Here is a 24,220-nt window from a genome sequence, read left to right as displayed (position 1 = left end):
CCAAGACGTACGTACTCTTCATATACTGTGTATATAATAATCACTGACTCCTGCTATTCTCGTCAACCTATGTTTACAAAGCTTGAAATCTCAATTCAATTTAAGCCTTCAGGTGTGCTAGACTTTGAACCCTAACGTTGTATTCTTTCAGCCTATATGAGCTTATGGATTATTATTACTACAATTTCTCGGAAAAAAAAGACTTTCTTATACAAACAATTAGTGTTACAATATTCAATCCATCAGCATTAGCAATTGCCTATAACATGTCCAGTCATCCGTAAAGAAAACAACATAAATAAAAAAAACTAAGACCCAGTTCAATCGAAATGCCAGCCAGCTCAACAACGAATAACAAATTATATAAGCCGAATCCACAGTTAATTCCACACATACATGCACGCGTCTATATATACACGCTTGTTCTGCTAACTAAAACTTTATCACGCGCATGCTGCAGAACAGTGTAACACGGATGGATCCCCATTTCGGCGGAGTTTAATAATGCGCGGCAACCCCATCACGTGTTCCACACACCCGACCGCGACGCGTCGCCGCCGAGCTCCTTATACACCATGCATTCTCGCCGGCAATTTCACACTACAGCTAGCTAGAGCTCGCCGCCGGCAACGTACTACACACAGCTTAGTCCTGCTACCTCGCCGGCGCAAACGCACTCGATCTCCTCGCGATGACGGTGGCGGCGGCGGCGGCGAGCGGCGGCGTAGGGGGGAGGAGGTACGCGCTGCTGCTGGCGCTGAACGACTCGGAGTACGCGAGGAAGGTGTACGGCGGGTACGGCAACGTCTTCGTCTCGGCGCTCGGCGGCGGCGGCGGCGGAGGGGAGGAGGAGAGGTGGGACTGCTTCCGGGTGATCGACGGCGAGTTCCCGGCGGCGGAGGAGGTGGGGCGGTACGAGGGGTTCGTGGTGAGCGGCAGCCCGCACGACGCGTACGGCGACGAGCGGTGGATCCTCCGCCTCTGCTCCCTCCTCCGGGCGCTCCACGCCATGGGCAAGCGCATCCTCGGCATCTGCTTCGGCCACCAGGTTAATCTACCAACATATACTCCTCACATTCAAAATAAAAAAAAACAACTTTTAGCCTTTAAAATTTGTTTTAAAATATAATAACTTATCCGCCTACATTTGTTTTCTTTAACCAATCGAAACTTTCCACCATTCAAAATTTATATTCGCCTTCTCTTCCCAACCAAATTTCACCAGCTGTTTTAATACCCGTGTTCAACTCTAAAACTTTTTGAGACGGAGGTAGTTATCATTTTCATATATATCAATAAATTGTACACAAATTAGTGTGTTATAATTATTCCAATTTTCATATTCTTGGAGAATATATGAAAGACAGCGCAAACAAACAACTTATGCAGATGTAGAAATGCTAATATTTTGGAATGAACTGGGCATTTGAAGGTTAATCTTCATGAAAATATTAATAAATATTGAGAATTAAGTTTTTTTTCTTGTGTGTGGTTAATTAGGTATTGTGTCGAGCATTGGGTGGTAGAATTGGCAAGGCACGAAGTGGATGGAACATTGGGGTGAAGAAGATGACCTTTGTGCGTGATTTTGAGGGGTCCAAGTTATTTGGGGATCTCAAGGAAATTCCCCAAAGTGCCTCCATCATCGAGGTTCACCAAGATGAGGTGAGAGCACACTTATCATATTTTTTAAAAGTTTCCATAGAACGAATATTGGAATAAATCTTGAAATGATATGAAAGTAATAGTTTTTTTTCTCCTACATGGCTGTTAGATATTTATTATATAAAAACAAAATTCTACTTCTCATCATCTACATTGATTTAGATCAACTACATTAATTGTTGTAGTCTAGACAATCTCCACTTTCTTCCCATATTATAATATGATAATTCTTGTAACCAGTAAGAGCGACTGTGATGGCCCTTTTACGCTATATTTTAATAATATAATAATTATTACACAGTTTGATAATATCATATCGTATATTTCGTGTTTGCATTATTCTATAGCCATTTGCACATGTTTTAAAACCTTAATTGCGGACACTTGGCTAGATTGGGCGGTGTTTGACTTAATTTTTGGAGTGCTGATTTGAGCACCACTCCTACCTCTCAACTTGACACTGAAAATATTCTCAAAAAAAAAAAACCTTGACACTGAAAATGTGTACTTCTGGGTTAATGCATGGCATAGCACTGCATACTAATCATATGCGTACTATTATTATTTCTCCCTGTGATCACTTTCTCTTCCTGGCCAAGTAACAAAACAAGTGTCTAGTATTTTCAAAAGAAATATTTAGATATGCAATACCTAACAAAAGATATGTTTGTACCTTAATATATAATTAATCAATCGATTGACCTGAAAATGTAAGTTGATGTGTGCTTAATTACTTAATTGAATTAGGTTTTGGAGGTGCCTCCAATGGGCAGGGTGTTGGCCTACTCCGACAAGACGCCGGTGGAGATGTTCGCCGTCGGCGACAATGTGTTGGGCATCCAGGGCCACCCGGAGTACACCAGTGACATCCTCCTCAACCTCATCGACCGTCTTGTCAATAACAACACCATCACGGTAAGCAGCATCAGTGCAAAATTAATCACCATCTCTAAACATTTGAGACCTTGATATGAAAAAAATATATGCGAAATTAAATGAGGCTCTAAACCAAAAAAGAATCATATAACCAAAACGTACTTTTAATTAAGGCCTCTTTATAGAGCACTGGTGTGCAACATATAACAACACATACATTACACCTAACGAGCATATAGCTTTTGGACCGACACGTACAACTCATGTACCAAATCCCTATAGGGATATATATAGAATCTTACTTGACATAACATTGTACTCCCTCTCTTTTTATATTATAAGTCATTTAATTTTTTTCTTAATCAAAGTTCTTTAAGTTTGACCAACTTTATAGAAAAAATAGTAATGTCTACGACACCAGACTAGTTTAATTAAATTTAACATTGAGTATATTTTGATATAATGTTTTGTTTTGTAATGAAAAAAATATTATTATATTTAGCTATAAACTTGATCAAACTTAAAAGAGTGCTCATAGGGGAAGTGTGTATGTTTATAGGAGGGGTGAGCGTATGTGTTGTATTGTGTTTCACCAAAAATAAACTTAAAGATGCTTGATAAAGGAAAATGTTAAACGACTTATAGGGACTGTTCACTTTGATGCCAAAAAAAAACCTTACCAAATTTTGGCATTGCCAAAATGGTAGCTTGCCAAAATTTTGGCAGGATTTCTTATGTAATTAGCAAAATTTGGTAGCAAACTAAATGTAGCCACTTTTTTTTGTAACTTTACCAAAATTTGGTAAGGTTGAAAATGGCATCAAAGTGAACCGGCCTATAATATGAAATGGATGGAGTACCATATATACTATAGATATTTCCTTCTCTTTATATTAATTTGATTTTCTTGGTTGCAGAGTGGCATAGGCGAGGAGGCGCGGCGGACGGTAGAGGCCAGTGAGCCAGACCGTCGATTCTGGACGGGGTTGTGCAAGGGCTTCCTTAAGAGACCGACCGCCGCCACCACCGTTGACATGCCTCCACGGGAGGTGGCGCCGGAGATGATGAGCTGCAGCCATATCATCGCTGGTGGCCATTTTGTCGCAACTACTCCGATCGGCTTGTAGCTAGCTGCAGCTAATTAATTTCGCTGGAAGGCTTATATGACGTTGGCTAGTATAAATTTGAACTAGCCAACTTCATTTAAAAAAAACTGGAGGGAGTAATTGTCACCTACTCCGTATGCTGTGTGTACTACTGCAGCTACCGTTTGCACCGTTGCTCGTGGCCATGCATACCCGTACAAGCTAGCTAGACAACTGGCAGCCATTTTTTATTGTCTTTTTTTCCTTCCCCTATATATATATATAGAGGAAGATGATACATTTGTAAGATGTTTGTCTCTTGCCAACTAGCAAGAGATGCTAAAGGAGTTCAGATCTCACACAATATGATAATCATATGATAATCTGTATATGGTGGGTTTAATCAAGTGGAAACTTTTTTTAGAAACACAATACAAAGGTAGACGCTCACAGCACGCACACACTTATCCTTATGAACATACGCACGCAACTCCTATCTCTATGAGCATCTCTATAAGACTTGTCAGGTACATCTTGAGATTAATGAAGTTACCACGGACGGCTCACTGTTGACGAATACTCTGTCTACCATTGAAAGACTAATTAGCAGTAAATACGAGCACCCTATCAAATTTAGGACTTGAAAATGTGGCCACAAGAACAAATTTAGAACTTGAATGTGGGTAGGTTGGTTCCACCACAGGAAACCTAACTAGCTGAGCTAATTTAGGACTTAGGAGTGGAATCTATCCTAGAAGTACTTATTATGGGATAAACTAACCAATGACATTTCCCTGATATTATTAAAATCCTGCTGAAAACTCACTTGTACGTGCTTAATATTCGTGGACACCAAAATTTAAACCCCGCTGGTTGAAGTCGAGCACCATCAAATCACATGCTTCCCCATGTCTAAATCAAATTAGATGCACAAAAGCAGATATTTTTCTTAGCTTTGAATTATCAATTCTACAAACAAAGACACGAAATACAATTGTCAACAGCGACTGCAGTGAGGGGACACTGTACTTTATTCGTTATAGCTTTTGGCCAACACTATCAAACGTGTCACATTACAGATTACGACCCACTCTTTTGGAGTATTAGAGCTGACATGACATTATTTATTAGAGTGAATAATAGTATGCTTTACCCATACACATGCTCATATAAAATTGTTAAAAATTGCTAGTTGGTCAATTAAAGTTGGATGATTTTGGTTCAAGCCTCAAATGAAGTAATTAATTAATGTGTGGGTTAATTAATTAGGTCGATCCTAACTAACATCTTACTATTACTACTTTGATCGAGAATGAGTTAATTAGGGTAATACCGACATCTCTAGAATGAAATAAATCGAATGAGGTGGTGGCGTAACCGTAAGAATCACTATTATGCCGATAAATTAAACCCCAACAGGTCGATCCAAATCCATCTTTGTATGACTGTGACTATCATGATTAGACATTGCAGAATTAATTTTGCATTAATTAGTAGGGTGATACACGAGGAGATTTAAAGAAAAACATACTCCCTCCATTCCACATTATTAAAATATAGAACCAGATGAGACATTTTCTCGTACTATGAGAAATGTTCCATCCGACCCTAGATTTTTTATAGTTGGGATAGATAGAGTATGGTTTTGTTTAGTTCCTAAAAAAATTTACCCAAAAAGATCACATCGAATCTTTGGACATATGTATGCATGAAACATTAAATATAGATAAAAAAACTAATTATACAGTTTATATGAAAAATCGCGAGACGAATCTTTTGAGCATAATTAGTTCATGATTAGCCATAAATGTTACAGTAACCCACATTTGCTAATAACAAAATAATTAGGCTTAATAAATTCGTCTCACGGTTTCCAAGCGAATTATGAAATTAGTTTTTTTCATTCATGTCCAAAAACCCCTTCTAATATCCGGTCAAACATCCGATGTGACACCCAAATATTTTCTTTTCCCCGAACTAAAACACACCCTATATAAGATTAAAGAAAAACATACGTAGGCCAATCTATTCATAAAAATAGGTTCAATTGTTAATGTACGTACGGTACCATCAGTTTCGTTTTCTCCCCACTTTACAAGATGAAATTTATGCCATTTTTTCTACTGCCAACAAAAATGAAACGGCTATGGATTTCAACAAAAAAACGACATGGCTATATATATCTTGAAATCTGGCGAAATTATTTCCATATGTTGATATAGAGAAAAGAGATGAAATCATTTCCAGCTTATTTGGTCCCAATCTTCATCGATGCGCTTGTCTTAGTGCATACTACCGAAATAATTGGAGAGAGAGACTGGCTCAGTTAGGCTTGATATATTAGCGACGTGTAAAATGGGAAATACATACGGTAGAAACTTTCATAGGGAATACATTATTTAGCAGTTTGAAAAGCGTGCTAATGAAAAATAAGAAAGTTACCACTACCAAAATCACTTCCAAACAGAGCCTAAGACAAAAACATGAATTGACATGACAAAAGTATGCTGGCTAATGAAAGGTTTAACAGTATAAGGGGATATATTTAGTTAGCGACCACAGTTCGTCCTTATCTAAAACAACGATTCAAATAGCAACAATTGAGACGAGGAAACTCGATTGGCATAAAAACTGAATTAGTTGATTTTACATCACAACAACGAGGACGGCCAATAAGGCTTTCCTAGTGAATCAGCATCCCGGAGGCAGGCAGGTGAGCTACAAGAACCCAGCTTAAGCAAAAAAAAACAACTAGCCTCTGAAACCAGCTGATCTCAATTCTCAAGCTCTAAGCATCGGGTCCAAATGGCCCAGAGCTAACAAAGTCTTTAAGGGTGAAGTTTAACAGAAACCTTGAGGTTATCTTTGGAAAAGAAACACCAAAGGGGGCCTGTCAAATGTCATGTGATTGGTTAATTTCACTTTCTTCTTGATGCTACCTCTGCTGCCCATGCTTTTCCAACGTCTGTCTGAAATTTCCCTGCAAAGCAATTAACCAAAATAAATGTTAGGTCATTAGTCAAATGGTTGCTATAAAGATATGTTGGAAAATTAAGAACAAGTGCAAGGAGAAAAAAACCCCCAGAAGAATATAGAAATTCATGAGAAAACAAAACTTATGTCAACAATAACCACTCTGGTGCAAGCATGTTGTGATGTATTGAACAGTTAAGGCCATTGCGCAGATTTCAATTGAGTATACCGAATGCTCATGCAAACAACAGAACATAATTTGATGGAGGGAAATCCCAAGAATATCTTACCTGCTGTTGACTGGAAAAACTCTTCTAGGTCCAGCCCTTGCTCTGCAAAATTTCAGATACATAAGCATTACTGATACTGTAAACTCCATTAATATAGTCAAGATGTTCTGAGTGCCTATCAATTTGTACACTATTTAGAGTTTGTCAGTGCTTTGTGAAACAATAATGCAAAAGATATTCCACATTTGATCTAACTTTCCTTGATCCTTGCATATCGACAAGAATAATTGACAAATGTATATCTGTATAGTTCATAGCTAATTCAAAAAGGAAAAGGATGATTCTGGATACATCAAAATATTAAACTAGCAAAATAAGAGCTTACCCTTTTCATACTCCAATGCTTGAAGAATCATCTCAACCTGAATAGAAAGAAGAAAAACAACTAATTATAAGTTAAGGAAAACAGTGATCCAAATCTCAAGTCTCTTGAGGGTTACTCAATTGTCTATAGTGCTCACCTAATGTTAACAATACTTTTTAACTATGGCACTTCTGACATCTAATAGCCTGGAACAAATGATGCCAATCATGCCAGTATTTTTATTTCCTTACATAACTTCTTATCTTCTAAATGATGAGTGCAGACATCATGCCTCATTAGACTAGCAGTTGATAGTGCAAGTGCAGGAGCATTGATATACTGATATACACTTATACAGGGGTTGGCGACCCCCGTGGGGGCACGTTAGGGACAGGGTACAAACTCCCACATCCATACTAATTACTTATTAGACAAAATCTCTAACACTTAGGACTTGTTCGGTTAATCATGTTGAGGAAGGGATTAATTCCACACCTCAATCCCCTCCAATCGTTGTTCGGTTAATCATGTTGAGGAAGGGATTAATTCCACACCTCAATCCCCTCCAATCGTTGTGGGTAGCAAGATAAATAATTACATAGCTGGACAAAAAAAACTGTACCTTGTCAAAATCTTTCACAACCTTTGCTTCCAAAGTGGCATTCTGCTCATATTCCATCCAAAGTTCACGGATTTCTTCAGCTGAATAAAATGACACAGAGAATAGGCATATGTTTACTGTATATCAAATATTGTAGGACAAAGAACAACACTGTTTGTATATTCTTCAGTCTGTCCTTTACACAACAGTATTTTATCTATCTTGCTTCCTGCAAGAAGAACAATTTCTCCAAATGGTAGTCTTTTTTTTTGTTTCAAAGTGCTTCCTAAAGGACTTTTACGTTATGTTCCAAAGTGTGAGAACACAACCTGTTTAGGGGATCTCTAGGTCCTGAACTATTTTCCTGATGTCAGCAATAAGTAATTCCTTGATGATATGATCTGGTTGTCAAGGGAACATCACTAGAAGGATGATGAGTATTAATTCAAGGCTAACAATGGATTTCAGCTGGAACCAATATTTTTAGCATCTAAACAATATCGTAATTGTTCTCTCAGGTCTTCTCGTTGGACTTTCAAGCATAGTGGGGAATAAGGCATTAAGTTGAACAGTTGGATCATCTTGCTGGCATGCTAAGAATATTGTTTACGGTCACCAGGAAGTTTTCAGCAATTTACGCTAGCATCACAGTTACTTTAAATAAATACTCTCTCCATCCCATAATATAAGAAGTTTTAGAGTTGAATACGGTTATTAAGAAAGTAGGTAGAAGTGGATGGTGAAGGGTTGTGATTGGATGAGTAGTGGAGCCGGAGGTAGGTGGGAAAAGTGAATGGTGGAGGGTTGTGATTGGTTGGGAAGAGAATGTTGGTGGGTAAGTTGTTACATTTTGGGACAAATTCTGAGGTCTAAAAGTTATTATATTTTGGGACGGAGGGAGTATATGGTAGTAAAAGATAAACAAATATTATTTTGACAGGATCGAAGCAGATTTAACTCCCATGGCAAAGAATGTTAATATGTTGCTTTTGCATGTAGGATAATTACCTCTCGGACCACCACCGAGCAAACTGCACATATGGTCCAATGCTTCTTGCTCTCTGCGGCTCTTTTCTTCCTTCGGCACGCCATCTGAAGGGGTGATATCACCAACAATAGCTGGAGAACAGGGAAAAAAGGTTTTAAGTGAGACAAACAACCCAGCATCTTCGCATCACAGCCAATCATTATCAAAAGTTGCAAGAATAAAGAAAATAAATGCAAGTACTTTCATTCAAACTGCTTATAACATGGAAAATGTGCATGCAGCTACAAGAAAGTTTGTAAGGGATAAGTCATGGCCCATTACAAATGTAACTAGGAAAAGTTTACACCAAATCTATAGCATTTTGCATAAACTTTGATTACCATCTAATTATGCAAGCAACGCATCATCACTTTACCAAATTTGTGTAACATATAAAACACGCACATTATAACAATTCTGACAATTATAAGCACTTGAATGCTACAACATCCTACTCCACCAAATCAAATCCCCCGCTTCAACACAACCCACCCACGGCATGCACATGTCCAACACAATCACCGTACAGATCCAATTCAAGCAAACGAAAATGTTGGATACCTTCGGCTATGTCGTGCACGATCGCCATCTTGACACACCTGCAAAAAAAACAATGAAACTCGCTACCAAGACATGAATGACGCTAGGAGCCAAGAAGGAAATGGAATCCCCACGCTTGACCTGTCGCGGTTCACGCCGCTGGGCAGGTCGGCGGCGACGAGCGCCATGACGCCCATCCGGTACATGTGGTCGGCGACGGACTCCGGCCCCTGCACCCCGCGCCTCACCCACCCGGCCCTCTTCGTCGTCTGCACACACCAACGGCGTCACGGGCCAATCCCCATGGCGGCACAAACAGAGGAAGCATACAGAGCAGAGGTCGCGCGCGTCGGCGTCGGCGTCACCTTGAGGCGGTAGCAGAGCGTGAGGAAGTCGATGGCGGAGGCGGAGGCCGGAGCAGCGGGAGAGGGGGAAGGGGACGACGACGACATGGAGGCGGCGAGGCGGAGCGGGAGGGGGCGGTGGTGGAGGAGGGGGGATTTGGTGGCGGCGGCGAGGAGGGAGGAGAGGGGAAGGGCTCGGCTCCCACCCATCGCTGGGGTTATTAGAAGGAGGAGGAGCGTGAGGTGGGGAGGCGTCCGGGAATGGCGGAGTGGTGGTGGGGGTGGCCGCGCCGAGAGGTCCGGATGGATTCACGCCATCTTTTATTTTTTGTTGGGCCGGACCACGGCGGGGAGCCCATGTCCCGGCGAGGTATGGGCCGGTGGCGTGGCGAAGCTGATGATGGGCCTGGAGATTGACCAGGCCTGAATCTCTAGGTTGGGTTACTAGTACCGTGTGTATAGGAAAAAGTTCACTTGGGGTCCCTCGTCTTGTCCTCGATTTTCGAAATCGTCTCTGGACTGGAATATCAGATACAGCGTATTCCTAATCTTTGTGAAACCGGGTCGTATTGGGTCCCAACTTTGGACTCTCAAGGCAGTATTGCTCTTGGTGTTGACTGATGTGACGACTGAGATAGCGTGGGAATCATGCGGGCCCCATGTATTAGCACATCTACCTCTATACACCTCTCTTCTTCCTCCTTATCATCCTCCCCAACCGTTGTCCTTGCCTTCTTCCCGTAATGGTAAAGAAGGCGCGTGCACGGGACTCTCGCCAGGCAGGGTGGTGATGGCGGCGAGAGGTCCAGATGGATTAACGCCATCTTTTTGTTGGGCCGGAGCACGGCAGGGAGCCCATGTATAGTGAGGTATGGGCCGGTGACGTGGTGCAGCTGATGGGCCCGGAGATTGAGGCGGCCTCGGCTCGGTCACCTGAATCGCTCGGTTGGGTGCTATCTTGGTGAAAATCTTAGAGCAAGTTAAAAGTAGAAACCAGCTATCAGCTATAAACCCATATAAAACTGACGTATATAATAGATTAGTTATAAAGTTGTCTCTAATTTTCTTCTCCTCTCTTTTTCTCTCACCTATACATTTAGCATATTTATTTCGCAGTATGTGAAGAGTTAGCTTTCGAATGAGAGCCAACATTCTTTTTTTTTCTAGTTCTCTCACCTTCACATGAGTTTACAATTGGTTTATAGCCTTTTACTAAACTTGCTATTATGAATCATTTTAAGGCCCATTGTTTTCATATTAAGATGTAGATTTTACCTCGATTTTCGTTAGCACGTTTTTCCAACTACAAACAGTACTTTTTTAAAAGCCTTTCTTTATATAAGTTGCTTTAAAATATCAAATAAAATTATTCTTCCAGTCTTTAGTAATTAAAACTTAATTTAACATACACTAATGGTTTTCCCATTTTGTATACGCTAACTTCAACTTCATAGAAGAAAAGAACATTAGAATTCAAAATATAAGTATTATATTACTCCCTATGATATTGATTAGTTAAAAATGAACTAACCAACATCGTACATTTTGGGATGGACGTAGTATTAAATTGTAATGAATTGCGCCCCAATAAAACCCAAACCCTAAGCATCAAGAAAAATTAAAGGAGAGATAAAAGACCAAAATATCCTTGATTAATAAGAAGGGTAATTTTACCATCCTTTATAAAGTACCTAGAGGTACCATATTTTATAATGTAAAAATTTGGTACCTCTAGGTACTAAGTATCTCAAGGTACCAAAAAATTTTAGTGTAAAATTTAGGTACCTTAAGGTATTTTCTCAATGACTATAAAATTCCTATAATAAGAAAGTTGTATTGGTTGTAGGGTGGGTAAGGGGTATTGAAGAAATAAAATATCTCAATTTATGGATCGATGGTAGATAAGAAGATAGGCCTTGGTTTATTTTGCGACAAAATTCAAACACTAGAAGTTGGTCTATTTTAGAACGAAGGGAATATGTTGCAACTTGCATTGCATGCATTGTCTAGTGCTAGCTTGTAAGGAACTAGGTGGGAGAACAAGGAGTATATTTAGGGAAAAAAGATATTGCCGTGGAAAATACTGAGCGAGATTTTTTTAAAAAAACAAATATTTTTTGATAATTGAACTATATTCAAGATGGAACAAGCTTATGAGATGTTGTTCAAGAAAATTCAAACCCTATCCACAAGTAAGATGCATGTGTCTTCGGTGACATATCGTAGGGAAACATGCACATAAATAACAAGCAAATAAGTTAGCCTTCCACGTCAACATGTGCTCTATTTTAGCCATGTGCTTGACCAATGATCATAAACATCAAATTTGCACTCCTAGATCCTTTTCTTCTAGATAATAATATGTCTAATTTAGACACAATAAAATAGAAGGTGAGCTAAGATTATAACTAAGACATAATGTCATAATGTTTTCTAAAACTATACACTCTCTTATGACAGCTAGAGCATTTGACATTGCTCAATGTTATGCCAAGAACCACCTAATAAGATAGAAATTGTCTTGTACTTTTTCCAGACTAACTTGGGTTGTACTTGGACTTTGCTACTGTAGCTGTGGGCATGACATTGCTCCTTTTATCTCTGCAAAGAGCATGTGGAACAAAATATAAACTGTGAATCTAAAGTAAACCTCTTAATCTCTGGGAAGTATAATTTTAGGACAAAATTACAATTACCCTTTTCTCTAAGCCTCTGAACCTCCTCTTGGCTATCATGGAGCCTACAAAGATATATGGTTACAAAATATGATGTTATAAACAAATAAATTACTTTCACTTTAAACTAGAGAATTATATGTTAAGATAGTGAAAGTTGTTTCAAATAGAGGCGTACATTCGCTCCAAACTAGCAATCCGTTCTAATAATTCCTTTTCTCGTGGTGTAGCCACTTCCAACTGCCACAAAGAAGATTTCAAATGGTTACTTTAAAAATGTTCCTATCAATGTTTAACAATAGCATTTATACGTTAACTAGTTCATAAGCCTATTGGATTGCAATTTGTTAACAACTAAAACTAGATATGTTGAAGCTACAAATTAAGAAACATACATAATATAGATAATCATATGACCAAGATAAACTAAATTGAAGATTATGGCATTACATAACTTAGGGTGCATGCAAAATGACTTTATACCCTATATATGAAATGATATATATCAAATATGATGTTCGTCTGATAGTTCTTTTTTTTTACTCGGCGAATATACTCTACCAAAACATGTAAATTGCAAGAGAAGGACAAATGAATTGAACAAAAATAAGCACATAAACTAGTAATTATGATATAAACTAATTCAAAATGAGTACCATGTCACATATAACTTGTTTTACCCCTACTTATAGTTAGAGAAAATATCATGCAATAAACAAGTCAAAAGTAATGCTTTAAAAACTTGATCACATATAGAAAATTTTCGTATAATAAAAGACTTACCTTCTCAACCTCAGCACCTTCTACCGTCACTTTAAAACGGCCTTTCTGAATGGCCGATTTAAGATATTCATCAAAGTCCTTGCAATTTGATACTGCAAAAAACAAATCATTCTTACCTTGCTCTAATGTGTGTAAACCACTCCAAAATTTATACTATATTCAAAATGCAAAGTTTTAAAATGTGTGAAACAATAATAAGCATAAGAAAATATGAACAATACTAATTACCCAATACTTAATTTAAAACTATTATAATGCATTTAACCGCCACTTTTTTAGTTGGGATAAGGAAATGTACAAACATGCCTGCTCTTGTGATTTGCTTAGTAGGTGATTTGGGTCGATGTTGAAATGACTCGTGGCGCACGAGGCCATTAGGGCTTCCTTTATTCTCAAGTTGTTTCACACTGACATAAACAACTAAGTTAGATATGATGTATTAAACTTTTTTATGCTTGCGATTACATCAGAATCTCATGGAATCATTCCTAAATAAATCATGTCCAACCAAAATGATAGAGCTTGTATGTAATATAAGTAGAGGGCAATGATATAATAAAACACAATAATGGTCAAATAACCACACAATGCATTGTAAACATCTTATGAGAGTTGTTACATCAATAACATACTTGGCTCAAAAAAAAGATTGTGGCATTAACATTGAGCATTTATTGTTAAAGAATACATATTTGGAACACCTATTATTGTGAAATGATTTGCATAATTATTTTAATGAAAATTATTATTGTATTAAAAAAATGAAACATTGTGAAAGGAATGAAGTCGATGATGAACCTTTGAAGTATGGGCGTCGTATCTATTTTCTCATTTCTTGTGATTTCATTGCTTTCCTTCTGAAAATGTGACTTTTATTAGATATATGTATATATTAACATAGTCACTAAAATAAAAATAAAAAATCTCAAAAATAAAATTACCTTCTCATTTTCATTTTTAGAGTAATCTCGTGATTGAACGTCATGTATGGGAGCACTTTCACAAATAGTATCAAGTTCAAAAAGAAAACGCAAATACTCATCTTCGCCGCCATCATTCTCATCTGGGTACTAAACATTGTTCAAAAAAAACTTTATATAGTTAATAGTTAAAAGGTTGTTACAACCTTTGCAAAAAAAAGTATACTCGTACCAGTGCAGCTTGTGCCTTTAGTTCTTCTATATCAAAGTTCCACTCACTAACTCCTCTCATATACTCATCCTGTACGTAAAAAAATGTTCAAAGATTGTTACAATAGTATCGATTTCTAGATAATGACGGTTACCATAAATTAAAATTATATAACAACCTGATCTCACATAATCTTAGTTAATGTTAGCACCAATTTAGATGCATTCATTAGTTCTAATAGCAATAATACAATTTATAGGTGTGAACAAGTAATAATTGCACTAGCAAATGAAAATTAGAGAAAATGCATTTGTCATAACAATGTTGTTAGTGTAACAAAAATTGCAAAGTATATTTTTAGTACTATAAACCTGTGATGCCTTCTCTTTGCATTTATCAAGAGGTTTTTTCTCAGCTTGCAGCTTTGCTTCATTCTCCTACAGAAAATAACTTATAGAATTTAATATTATGAAGGGATGAATATTTGACTATGATAGGACGATGTAGGGATCATACCTGTATACTTTGCATCCGATCACCCAACGATGGCAACTTATTTAGCACGGATTTCAAAACATTGTCTTCAAACTTTACCTTTTTGAAAAATGGGAGTTCCAATAAATGTTGTGCGGTTGGCCTTTTTGATGGATCTTTCATTAGACAAGTGGCAATCATTTGCTTAAAGGACTGCAAAACAAATGTACAATTAAGGTAGTATAGTTAAAAATACACATATTGAGCCACCATATAAATATTTATGAACCTTTGAAAACTTCTTATCCTTTGTATTGTGAAGTGATGGAGGAGCATGTTGTAATGTCAAGAGAAAGACCTATACAATATTTGATAAAAGGTATTAAGTTATCATGATGCTATGAAAAAAAATAAAAAATTTAGACTAAACAAATACCTTCGCTGGAGGTTGAGTAGAAAAAGGTGCATGACCATGAGCCAATTCAAGTGCGGTTATCCCAAAAGACCATATGTCTGCCCTACAGTTGACTTTTGTTTTATTGAAAAATATAAAAATAAAAACACTCATTCTTAACTGAAAGATGATAAGCCAATAATCAAAATTGATAAGTACTTGGCATCATATTCCTTTTGCTCCATGACTTCAGGTGCCATCCTAAAGGGAAAAACAAAATAAATAGTATATTAGCATTAAATTGACTTGGGTAGTTTAAAATTCACAAATAGTTCTTTTCTGTTCTTTAGAAATTACCAGCAAGGAGTCCCCACAAGAGTCTTTCTTTTACCATGTCTATTAATCATTGGGTCATAAAGACTAGCCGAGGCCCCAAAATCAGCAAGTTTCACTCCTTTGTGTTGATCAAGGAGTATGTTGCCAGCCTAAGATCACGTATGAAGTATATGGTGTGTTACCGTAATACATGTTAGCCATATAAATTATGAATTAATTCATATTTATTAAACTCTGCATGAGAAAGATTCATACCTTCACATCCCGATGTACAAGTGCATAGCGATGAAGGTAAGCTAAGCCTTCTAATGTTTCGCGTAGGACAAATGCTATAAATTTTTCGTCAAACCCTTTTGGATATGAAGATTTCATCAAGTGAAAGCATGACCCACCAGCCATATAGGGCATAATAATCCATAAAGTTTCACCTTCTGTAAATGAACAATATGCACCAAGGAGATTGTCATGGTCAATAGTACTCATCATTTTAACTTCCTCAGAGGCATGATTCTGCAGAAAGTAAAGAAATATAGGTGTCTCTCAATACAACTGACGAGTAATATGTTCATAATTTCATTCTTGCACACTATGCATCTAGAGGTATGCACAACCATGTTATTAATAAGACTACAATTATCTACAAATCAACACTCGCATCTACTGTTTCGTTGTGAAGTCATCTCCAATGCAATACTATAAATTTAATTAGTTATTATGTCTAAATCCCAAACACATAGCAGATTTAACTTAGTAAGAAGAAGTAAGTTAAGGCCAGGGTGACGGTCACCCAAAGACATATATTAAATTCATTATGCGAAACAAAGAGTTGATTACGTTGCTTATTTAGATACAATGTAGAGATATTTGTGTTGGGAAAATGCCTCATGTGCATTGCTTAGCTTGCTATCATGAATGCTAGCACCATCGCTTTTCCAGGGACAGAGGGAGAGAGGGGCTAATGCTCACAGTATGCATGTCGTACGCAATTTTGTTATGTATGTATAGGTTCTAGTCCACTTTTCGAAATAGTTGCTCTTTTTAACCCGAAGACTTCAAGACCTCTTAATAAGTAAAACTTATACTTAAGTCTTCTTAGTTGTTTATGTACCAAGTTTATTTGATATTCAGTAATGCACGCAGTATGCATGATATACACAATTTTGTTACGTAGATATTATATTCCATTGTTAGAAATAGTTATTCTTTTCGACTCGAAGACTTAAGTATTAGTTAAGTAAATAAACTTATACTTAAGCCTACCTTCAGATTCATTGTCTAATTTGTGTATCAAGTTCATTTGATATTCAGTAATGCTTATAGTATGCATATAGTATACAATTTTGTTTTATATGTCTTCTATTCTACCTTTGGAAATACTAATTACGTTTTTGACCTAAAGACTTAACTGATCATTTTGGAAAACATGCATAAACTTAGAACCTTCAGGGCCGTGATAATTCCTACGAAAAAAATTATAATCCACTAAAATTTATGAAATCATCATGCAACTAGATTACTAGAAATTACTGATGAACTTAAGTTTGCATGAGTTTGGATGCTGCATGCACCAATGACACGACACAGTCGACTCGCATAAGCAAGTATGCATGATCCAGAGACGACGAAGAAGAAGAAATGGACATACGTACGTACCACATCGTCTTCAGAGCGCTGCGACATGTTCATAATCTTGACGGCGACGACCTCGCCGCCGAGGGGGAGGCACCGGGCCCGGCGAACGACGGCGGTGGCGCCATCCCCGACCGGCTCGAGCAGCTCGTAGTCCTTGGCCCGGCTGGGGAACTGGTCCCTCTTCCTCGCCACTGCCTGTGGCCCCGACGACGACGACGACCCTCCCCGCCTCTTCCCCTTCTCCATGGAGATCGATCGATCGATCGAGCCCCCCACCACGACACACAACAAATTACCCTAGCTATGTGTCTCGATCGGCCATGGACGATAGACCTCGTAGTCTCTCGATCCCGATCTCTCTCTCGAGAGGCCAAGCTGCGGAGATCGATTTAAATCGATGGATGGATCGATCGCAAGAAGGGGGATTTTCCCGAAAATGCTTACCATCGGCCGTCCGGCCAGAAATAAAAAATTGGACGTCTCAATCTAAAATAACAACAGTGTAGGTGCATGGTGAAACGGTTGGTTAGGTGTACGACAAACCAACGGAGCATGCATTCAAACATGTTTTAAAATTTAAATGATTTTTTCTCTTAAACTATTTATCCGAATTTCAAACTAATTATATCATTGGATTCGTTACAATTAAATCTTTATAACAAGATATCACATGACTATATTCCGACGACTTTTAAATTTACTTTTCAAATGTTGCACACATTGTTACTGAAATGTTCCAACAAGCATTGTTGATGTTTCACTAATTCATTAGCAATGTTTCATGCTATCCCTTTTTATATGTTTCAGCAAATACATTTATTATGTTTAAACATTAATTATAATACGATGTTTCAATCTAAATATAAAAAATGTTTCACTAGTCGGGACTTAATGTTTCATGTAATAATGATTATTGTTGCCGTCAATACTTTTTATATGTTGTACCTCTTTGGAACAATTTGTGAAGTGGGTTGAAACATCTCCACAAGTGATGAAAGAATTATTTTTAAATAGTTCAACATAAGTTTGTTTTCTTCTAGAACGCATATATATTTTTATCAAAATATATTCATGTGAGATCTTGTTATAAATTATAGATTGGATATATATTTTAGAATAAAATTTTGTTTAAAGTTTGATTAAGAGAGAGAAAGTAATGGCGCCTCATGCCACCTTGGCAACTGTTAACAGTGAAATTTGGTAATCGGCAAAGACGTCATCGGTTTAGAATCATTATCGGCTGCAGCATCTCGGAATCAGCCGATGGGAGTTATCAAGTCGCCAATAGTCGGATTCCTGCTATATTCGGTTAAGGAAATCAATCTACTAAAGGAAGCTTATCAATAAGTGACCGAGTTTAAAGAGGATGTGGTATGGCAATTTATCTATTAATTAGGAATAGTTTGTTAGTTTCCTTTTATCTTTAGGAAAGTGTGTTTAGTGTCCGATAAAGACTTTATGTTTTCCTTTTATCTTTAGGTTAGTTTCTTTCTTGTCCGACAAGGACTTGTATCAACCCATGGGTATAAATATGTACACCCGGAGTCTATGTAATCTATCTTCACGATCAATACAATTCGGCGCATCGCCACCCTTTTTACTTCTACTTTTGTTTTTACGTTCCGACGGAACTTGGCACCCGACGTGGGGCTGCATCGTCTTCGATCTCCGGCGAAGGGATAAGTCCAATGTTCCACCAGTCCAGGCAATTGTATCGTCTACGTCGGCGTCGTTCAAGGCTGCATCAGTACATTCGACCTCTTGGATTACTCTGGTTTGGATTACTCTGCATCAAAATATAATCATGCGATATTTTGTTGTAAAGATTTAATTACAACGAATACAACGGTGTGATCGGATCATAGATTGAATAAGTAATTTAAAAGAAAAATCATTTTGAAGCTTGCTAAAATACATGCATGTATGCATGCATGAGGTGGAGAGAGAGTAGTAGCAGGTAGATTCAGGAATTTTGTGAAACACACCGAAGACACATATTGAAACATATCACTATCACGTATGAAACATTTTGTTCTAACGGTTTGAAACACATGTTTTTCTTTTGACATAATATAATCATGTGATATCTTATTGTAAAGATTTAATTACAATGAATACAACGGTGTGATCGGATCGTAGATCGGATAAGTAATTTAGGAGAAAAAAATATTTAAAGAGAGGAGGAAAGAATGAAAAGAAACATCTTCTATGCACATACGTTACAGTGACATGGTTCGTTCTCACATGCGCTCGTTTAGACGTCCGATTTTTGGTGTGATGCCGGACGTTCGAGCCGTAGCACTCTCCGGATTTTCCTTTTCGCATGGCTCGGTGCTCGCATGGATTCCTTTCTCAATCTTTCTCGTGGGCGCGCGCGGGCGATCGGGAAAGGAAGGGGAGGATAGATGGTCGGGAAAAGGAAGGAAGGAGGAGGAGAACGAGACGAGGCGTCGCCGACGCCCGCGCGCGTCAAGTGCGAGAGATATTTATATCGGATCGGAGACGGTGAGATCCGCGCGCGCTGGTGCACGGGATTAAGGCTGCGTTTGTTCGGAGAGAGCTACAAATCGGACATCCAAATCGTCCGATGTTGTAAAAAAAATCGGACGGACAAATGTTTCAGTTGAGCGTTAGTGCAACATTAAGTTATACATGGTGAAATGGAAAAATCAGCCTCTGAAATATATAAAAATTTTGTGAAACACAATAAAAACACATGGTGGAACATATTTATATCATGTATGAAACATTAAGTTTTTATGGTTTGAAACATATGTTTTTCTTTCATCAGAATATAATCATATGTGATATCTTGTTGTAAAGATTTAATTATAGCGAATTCAACGGTGTGATCGAATCGCTCATAGGTTAAGTAGTTTGGAAGAAAAAAGATTTTTTAAAATCACTAAATAGTTGCATGCATGCATGGTGTGGGGAGAAAGACAATAAAATGTATGAGAGAGAGTGTGTGTGTGTGAGGCATATGCGTCTCATACTTTTTCAGCGTGAAGCATTGTACGTGGTGAAACAAAAAAAATAAGTTACTGAAATATTTAACTTTTCTATGAAACATAATGAAAACTCACAATGAAACATATTGCTACCGTGTCTGAAACATTAAACTTAACGGATTGAAACATAAGTTTTTCTTTCATCGGAATATAATGATGTGATATCTTGTTATAAAGATTTAATTATAATAAATATAATGGTATGATCATATCATATATTAGATAAGTAGATCAGAAGTAAAATTATTTTAAATATCATTATAACATGTATGGATGTGTGGAGTGGATAGGGAAGTAGTAGTTTGCCTGTCCAATTTTTGTTTGTAGCGTCAGACGTCTGATAGGAAGCATTTCCGCGTTTGTTCCTGCTACTCCCTCCGTTTTTTAATAGATAGCGCCGTTGACTTTTGAACATATGTTTGACCATTCATCCTATTCAAAAATATTTATGTAAATGTATAGATATATATCATGCTTCAAGTACTTTGAGTGATAAAACAACTCATAACAAAATAAATTATAATTACGCAATTTTTTTTAATAAGACGAATGGTCAAATGTGTGATAAAAAGTCAACGGCGTCATCTATTAAAAAACGGAGGTAGTACTTTTCAACACGAACAGTGCGCACGGAAAATGGAGCGGTCCATTTAGCAGTTTATATAACCGATCTGTCACTTGAACCCTAGCGTGCAATGCATAGCCACGTTACGTTGTGCTCTGGTAACGGTAACTTAACCGCATAATAGCTAATATTACGACTAGTATATAGTGATTAAAAAAATCTAATTCAACTTTTAGTTACATAGAATTTTAAAAGAATCGCACCCTGCCTTGTCAGACGATTGAACCATTTTATTATATGACACATGATCACTACGCACACGCAACACACCACACTCATACATCCTTGATTTGCATTCCCTAAGACGCGCTCAAAGCATAGGCCGGATACACCTTGTACTCTCAAAAATTTCTTAAACACATTTGGATTTGTTAGATATTATGTGTGTATATGATTTAATTTGTCGAGTTATAATAACTATAGTTGATTCTAAAATGTAACCAAACCAAACAACTATATTTTATTATAAGTATTTCCTTATTATTTTATAACTTTTACCTAGTTTCTCCTCTTTGGTAGAAAAGCTTTAATTAAGCTTTTTCATATGTTGATGTTTCCCTTCAAGTTTGTACATCTGTCTTTATCACTGGCTCAAAGAGATAGAAATCCAGCACATCTGTGATTTTGCTAAAGTCGCATTGAAAGCTTTCACTTGCATTTACGTAATAAATCCATAATTTGAATTCTGATGGATGAGGTCATGCATTAACAACTCCATCACTACATTGTTGGTGCTTTCCCGCACCGTCGAACCAATCATGACCGTTGATTTCTGATCGGACGGTCACAATGGCATGATGGAAGGCCGATCTATCAGATGGAGGGTAAGAAATCAGCAAATGTTTGCATGAAAACGAAATACTCCATTTAAAAGAAGATGTACCTGCGGCTGCACTGTGCGGAAAAGTGCGTGGACGGTGGATGGATGGCATGAATGAGCTCGAGCTGTCAACGGAAAGGAGACGTACGCTTTTCCAGCTTTCCAATGGCGAAGGAAAAGGGGTTATTCACGGGCAAACTTGGAAAAAAAGATCGCCACTTATATACTCTCCGTGACTGTACTGCTGAGCTCTACTGGGCGCGTGCCATCCGTGTTATGATCTTCACCCAATCACATCGGCTTGATGAATTTTGTATGCATGCATCTGTATACGATTGTAAACCATACACAATTTTAAAATATATGGCATTTCACGGCGTATATTTCCTTTCCATGTGTGTGTTTCATTCCCTTCAAAATCTTTGGCCTATGTAGGATACGATTCTAAACAATACAATTGTAAAACATATAATCCGTGACATGGAAAAAAAAGAAACATTGACACTGGATAGTTGTACTCCATTAACATGTAATCGGTTGTAGTCTAGCTGGTTAGGATACATTGGATAGTTAATGTGATTCTTTACAAACATCAAAATGGATAATTGTACAGCATCAGCTTGTAATCCGTTGTAGTCTAGCTGGTTAGGATACTCGGCTCTCACCCGAGAGACCCGGGTTCGAGTCCCGGCAACGGAATTTTTTTTCTCCCCATTGTCTCACTTTTTTTTTTTAGTTTTTTCCATTGGCTCTCACGGCCTTTGGGCTAGAATAAGCTAGTATACTTTTTCAATTTTTTTGTATTGGCTGTCACGGCCTTGTTCTAGAATATTCTACAGGACGGGCCTGGGAATGGGAGTGATCCAACCACCAAATTGGGCTCACAATGCAAGAAGACACGCCACTACCTCCAACACAGGCCGGGCCCACCAAACAACAGGCCGGAGAGGCAAAATCCCTCTGCATCTGCATGTCCTCACGCAAACCAGCACTGCAAATCATCGCAATCGCAACCAATAATTAACTCCACTGCAAATCATCGCAACCAACAATTACTGTAGCTTTGCTTTTTTTCCAGTGATTAAGTGATTAATTGCCCTAGCAAAGTACGCCTTTTTGCAGTGATTAAATGGTTAAAATTGCCGTAGCCACAAGCTGCTAGCAAGTACTACGCCGTACGTGCTTGCGATCACTGTTCGATCTCCCGTGAGTGTTCTCCTCCGTGGGTACCTTAATTAATTACTCCATCTGTACGGCTGTAAGCACGTCCATAAGAGCAAGTTTAATAGTATAGTCAACTACTAGCTCCAATTTATCTATAGTCAATATAATAGCTCATTCATACAATAGTTATATATCACGCTATTAATACGTAGTCCCACCTATCATACACACACTGCATCTTGGAGTCCGTGCTACAACTGGTTACAAATCTGTAGCCCGCTGCCCTTCTAATTATTTATCTTCTTAAAATATGTTTACAGCTGGCTTATAGCCTGCTATTGTACCTGCTCTAATTGGGCGCGTATATGCACACAAAGGCACCACACGGAGCTAGAGGAACGAACTACCATTGCGATATGGGTTAGTTTTTGATCCATGCCGTTTTAATTTGTCGATGATATTACTGTTCACGATATCAGCAAAATATTATTAAAATTTTACAAAACTAGAATCGTGTTATCATTGTCACATTTTATATTTTCTTCATTCTCTTATTTTCTTCTCAATGGCACGGTTTTAATTTTGTAAAAGTTTCAGCGACATCCAACTGTGATACGCGGATTAATAATAGTTTTTTTTTTCAAACTGGTAAAGTTGAAATCATGGTCTCGTGGATCAAATTAAACCTTGCGTTATAGGTAACTACACTTGTATATGTAAATTAATGTTCGTCTTGTTCGGGCATCATGTAGGCCCTGTTTGAGGATGTTTCGGTGGCTGTAACATCTTCCATAGTAATGTATTCAGAAGTTTTCTAAAACAGTTCAGATAATTTTAGAAAATAAATTAGTAGCAAGAACCTGATAAAAACTCAGGACTTGTTCACTTTATTACCATTTTCAACTTTACCAAGTTTTAGTAAAGTTTAAAAAAAGTGTTTACATTTAGTTTATTGTCAAATACATATAAAATCTTGTCAAAATTTGGTAACCTTATCAAAATTTTGACAAGCTTATCAAAATTTGATAATACCAAAACTTAGTAATGTTGAAAATAATAGCAAAGTGAACAAACCCTCTGTTTTTCAAAATTTTATCCGCTGCTTCTCAGCATATATTGCGCGCAGATCAAAAGGACACGTGTACGTCTGGTCCATGTTGTTTTTTTTGGCGACAAGGCCTCGTGGATATGCATCGATCTGGCAGAGCAAAGCTAAGCTAGCTAGCCTGTCAGCGAGCAAACACCATGCATATGAAAACGGACAGATCAAAACAAATCCATCCATCGTGTAATGTTGTTACTGAACCTGTGAAGAATCACAGAAATTACAGTACATGCGCGCAGCCAAATCCATTACTGGACGGTCAGCGAGTCAGCTGGGCAGCATTATTCGTCCCCTTTCATGAGAATCGATAGATCTCTCTAGCTAAATCTAGCTGTTCACCATCTCATCCTCGATCAATGCTAGTG

At 37.8% G+C, this 24,220-nt stretch overlaps 3 protein-coding genes and 1 non-coding gene across 4 annotated transcripts; 2 read left to right on the top strand and 2 right to left on the bottom strand.

Annotated features, from left to right (window-relative positions):
• Window positions 1-597: 597 nt before the first annotated feature.
• LOC4328499 (gamma-glutamyl peptidase 5) lies at window positions 598-4,015 on the top strand. The gene is made up of 4 exons (XM_015768503.3): window positions 598-1,048; window positions 1,501-1,665; window positions 2,413-2,580; window positions 3,459-4,015. The coding sequence occupies exons 1-4, from the start codon at window positions 692-694 to the stop codon at window positions 3,666-3,668; spliced, it is 900 nt and encodes a 299-aa protein (XP_015623989.1). The 5' UTR covers window positions 598-691; the 3' UTR covers window positions 3,669-4,015.
• Window positions 4,016-6,226: 2,211 nt separating this feature from the next.
• LOC4328498 (uncharacterized) lies at window positions 6,227-9,997 on the bottom strand. The gene is made up of 8 exons (XM_015768062.3): window positions 9,727-9,997; window positions 9,503-9,630; window positions 9,383-9,420; window positions 8,803-8,913; window positions 7,816-7,895; window positions 7,215-7,251; window positions 6,890-6,931; window positions 6,227-6,606 (listed from the first exon to the last, which is right to left on the bottom strand). Exons 1-8 carry the CDS (start codon window positions 9,913-9,915, stop codon window positions 6,545-6,547), a joined length of 687 nt encoding a protein of 228 aa, XP_015623548.1. The 5' UTR covers window positions 9,916-9,997; the 3' UTR covers window positions 6,227-6,544.
• A 1,931-nt stretch (window positions 9,998-11,928) lies between these two features.
• On the bottom strand, window positions 11,929-17,581 carry LOC107276466 (serine/threonine-protein kinase BLUS1). Its single transcript, XM_026023488.2, has 16 exons — window positions 17,152-17,581; window positions 15,754-16,008; window positions 15,520-15,647; window positions 15,382-15,423; window positions 15,205-15,286; window positions 15,058-15,126; window positions 14,811-14,981; window positions 14,666-14,731; window positions 14,316-14,384; window positions 14,105-14,233; window positions 13,962-14,020; window positions 13,470-13,570; window positions 13,164-13,255; window positions 12,559-12,620; window positions 12,402-12,445; window positions 11,929-12,306 (listed from the first exon to the last, which is right to left on the bottom strand). Exons 1-16 carry the CDS (start codon window positions 17,374-17,376, stop codon window positions 12,269-12,271), a joined length of 1,632 nt encoding a protein of 543 aa, XP_025879273.1. The 5' UTR covers window positions 17,377-17,581; the 3' UTR covers window positions 11,929-12,268.
• Window positions 17,582-22,212: 4,631 nt separating this feature from the next.
• Window positions 22,213-22,285, top strand: TRNAE-CUC (transfer RNA glutamic acid (anticodon CUC)). The gene has a single exon. It is a non-coding gene; the product is annotated as a tRNA-Glu (tRNA).
• The last annotated feature ends 1,935 nt before the right edge of the window (window positions 22,286-24,220 follow it).

The sequence above is a fragment of the Oryza sativa genome, chromosome 2, assembly GCF_034140825.1.
Source record: "Oryza sativa Japonica Group chromosome 2, ASM3414082v1".
NCBI lineage: Eukaryota > Viridiplantae > Streptophyta > Magnoliopsida > Poales > Poaceae > Oryza > Oryza sativa.
Note: the sequence above shows the minus strand (reverse complement) of the source record. Positions and strands in the feature narration are given on the sequence as shown.

Bases quoted from the DNA above. Each gene is read 5' to 3' on its own strand.
- LOC4328499 (XM_015768503.3), top strand. From the start codon at position 692: ATGACGGTGGCGGCGGCGGCGGCGAGCGGCGGCGTAGGGGGGAGGAGG. The intron at 1,049-1,500 runs GTTAATCTACCA...GTGGTTAATTAG, and splicing joins GCATCTGCTTCGGCCACCAG to GTATTGTGTCGAGCATTGGG. The intron at 1,666-2,412 runs GTGAGAGCACAC...TAATTGAATTAG, and splicing joins TCGAGGTTCACCAAGATGAG to GTTTTGGAGGTGCCTCCAAT.
- LOC4328498 (XM_015768062.3), bottom strand. From the start codon at position 9,915: ATGGGTGGGAGCCGAGCCCTTCCCCTCTCCTCCCTCCTCGCCGCCGCC. The intron at 9,631-9,726 runs GTGACGCCGACG...TGGTGTGTGCAG, and splicing joins CGCTCTGCTACCGCCTCAAG to ACGACGAAGAGGGCCGGGTG. The intron at 7,252-7,815 runs GTACAGTTTTTT...CTTTCTATTCAG, and splicing joins TTGTGAAAGATTTTGACAAG to GTTGAGATGATTCTTCAAGC.
- LOC107276466 (XM_026023488.2), bottom strand. From the start codon at position 17,376: ATGGAGAAGGGGAAGAGGCGGGGAGGGTCGTCGTCGTCGTCGGGGCCA. The intron at 15,127-15,204 runs GTATTTGTTTAG...AATATTGTATAG, and splicing joins CTACTCAACCTCCAGCGAAG to GTCTTTCTCTTGACATTACA. The intron at 12,621-13,163 runs GTAAGTCTTTTA...TCTTTGTGGCAG, and splicing joins AAGGTGCTGAGGTTGAGAAG to TTGGAAGTGGCTACACCACG.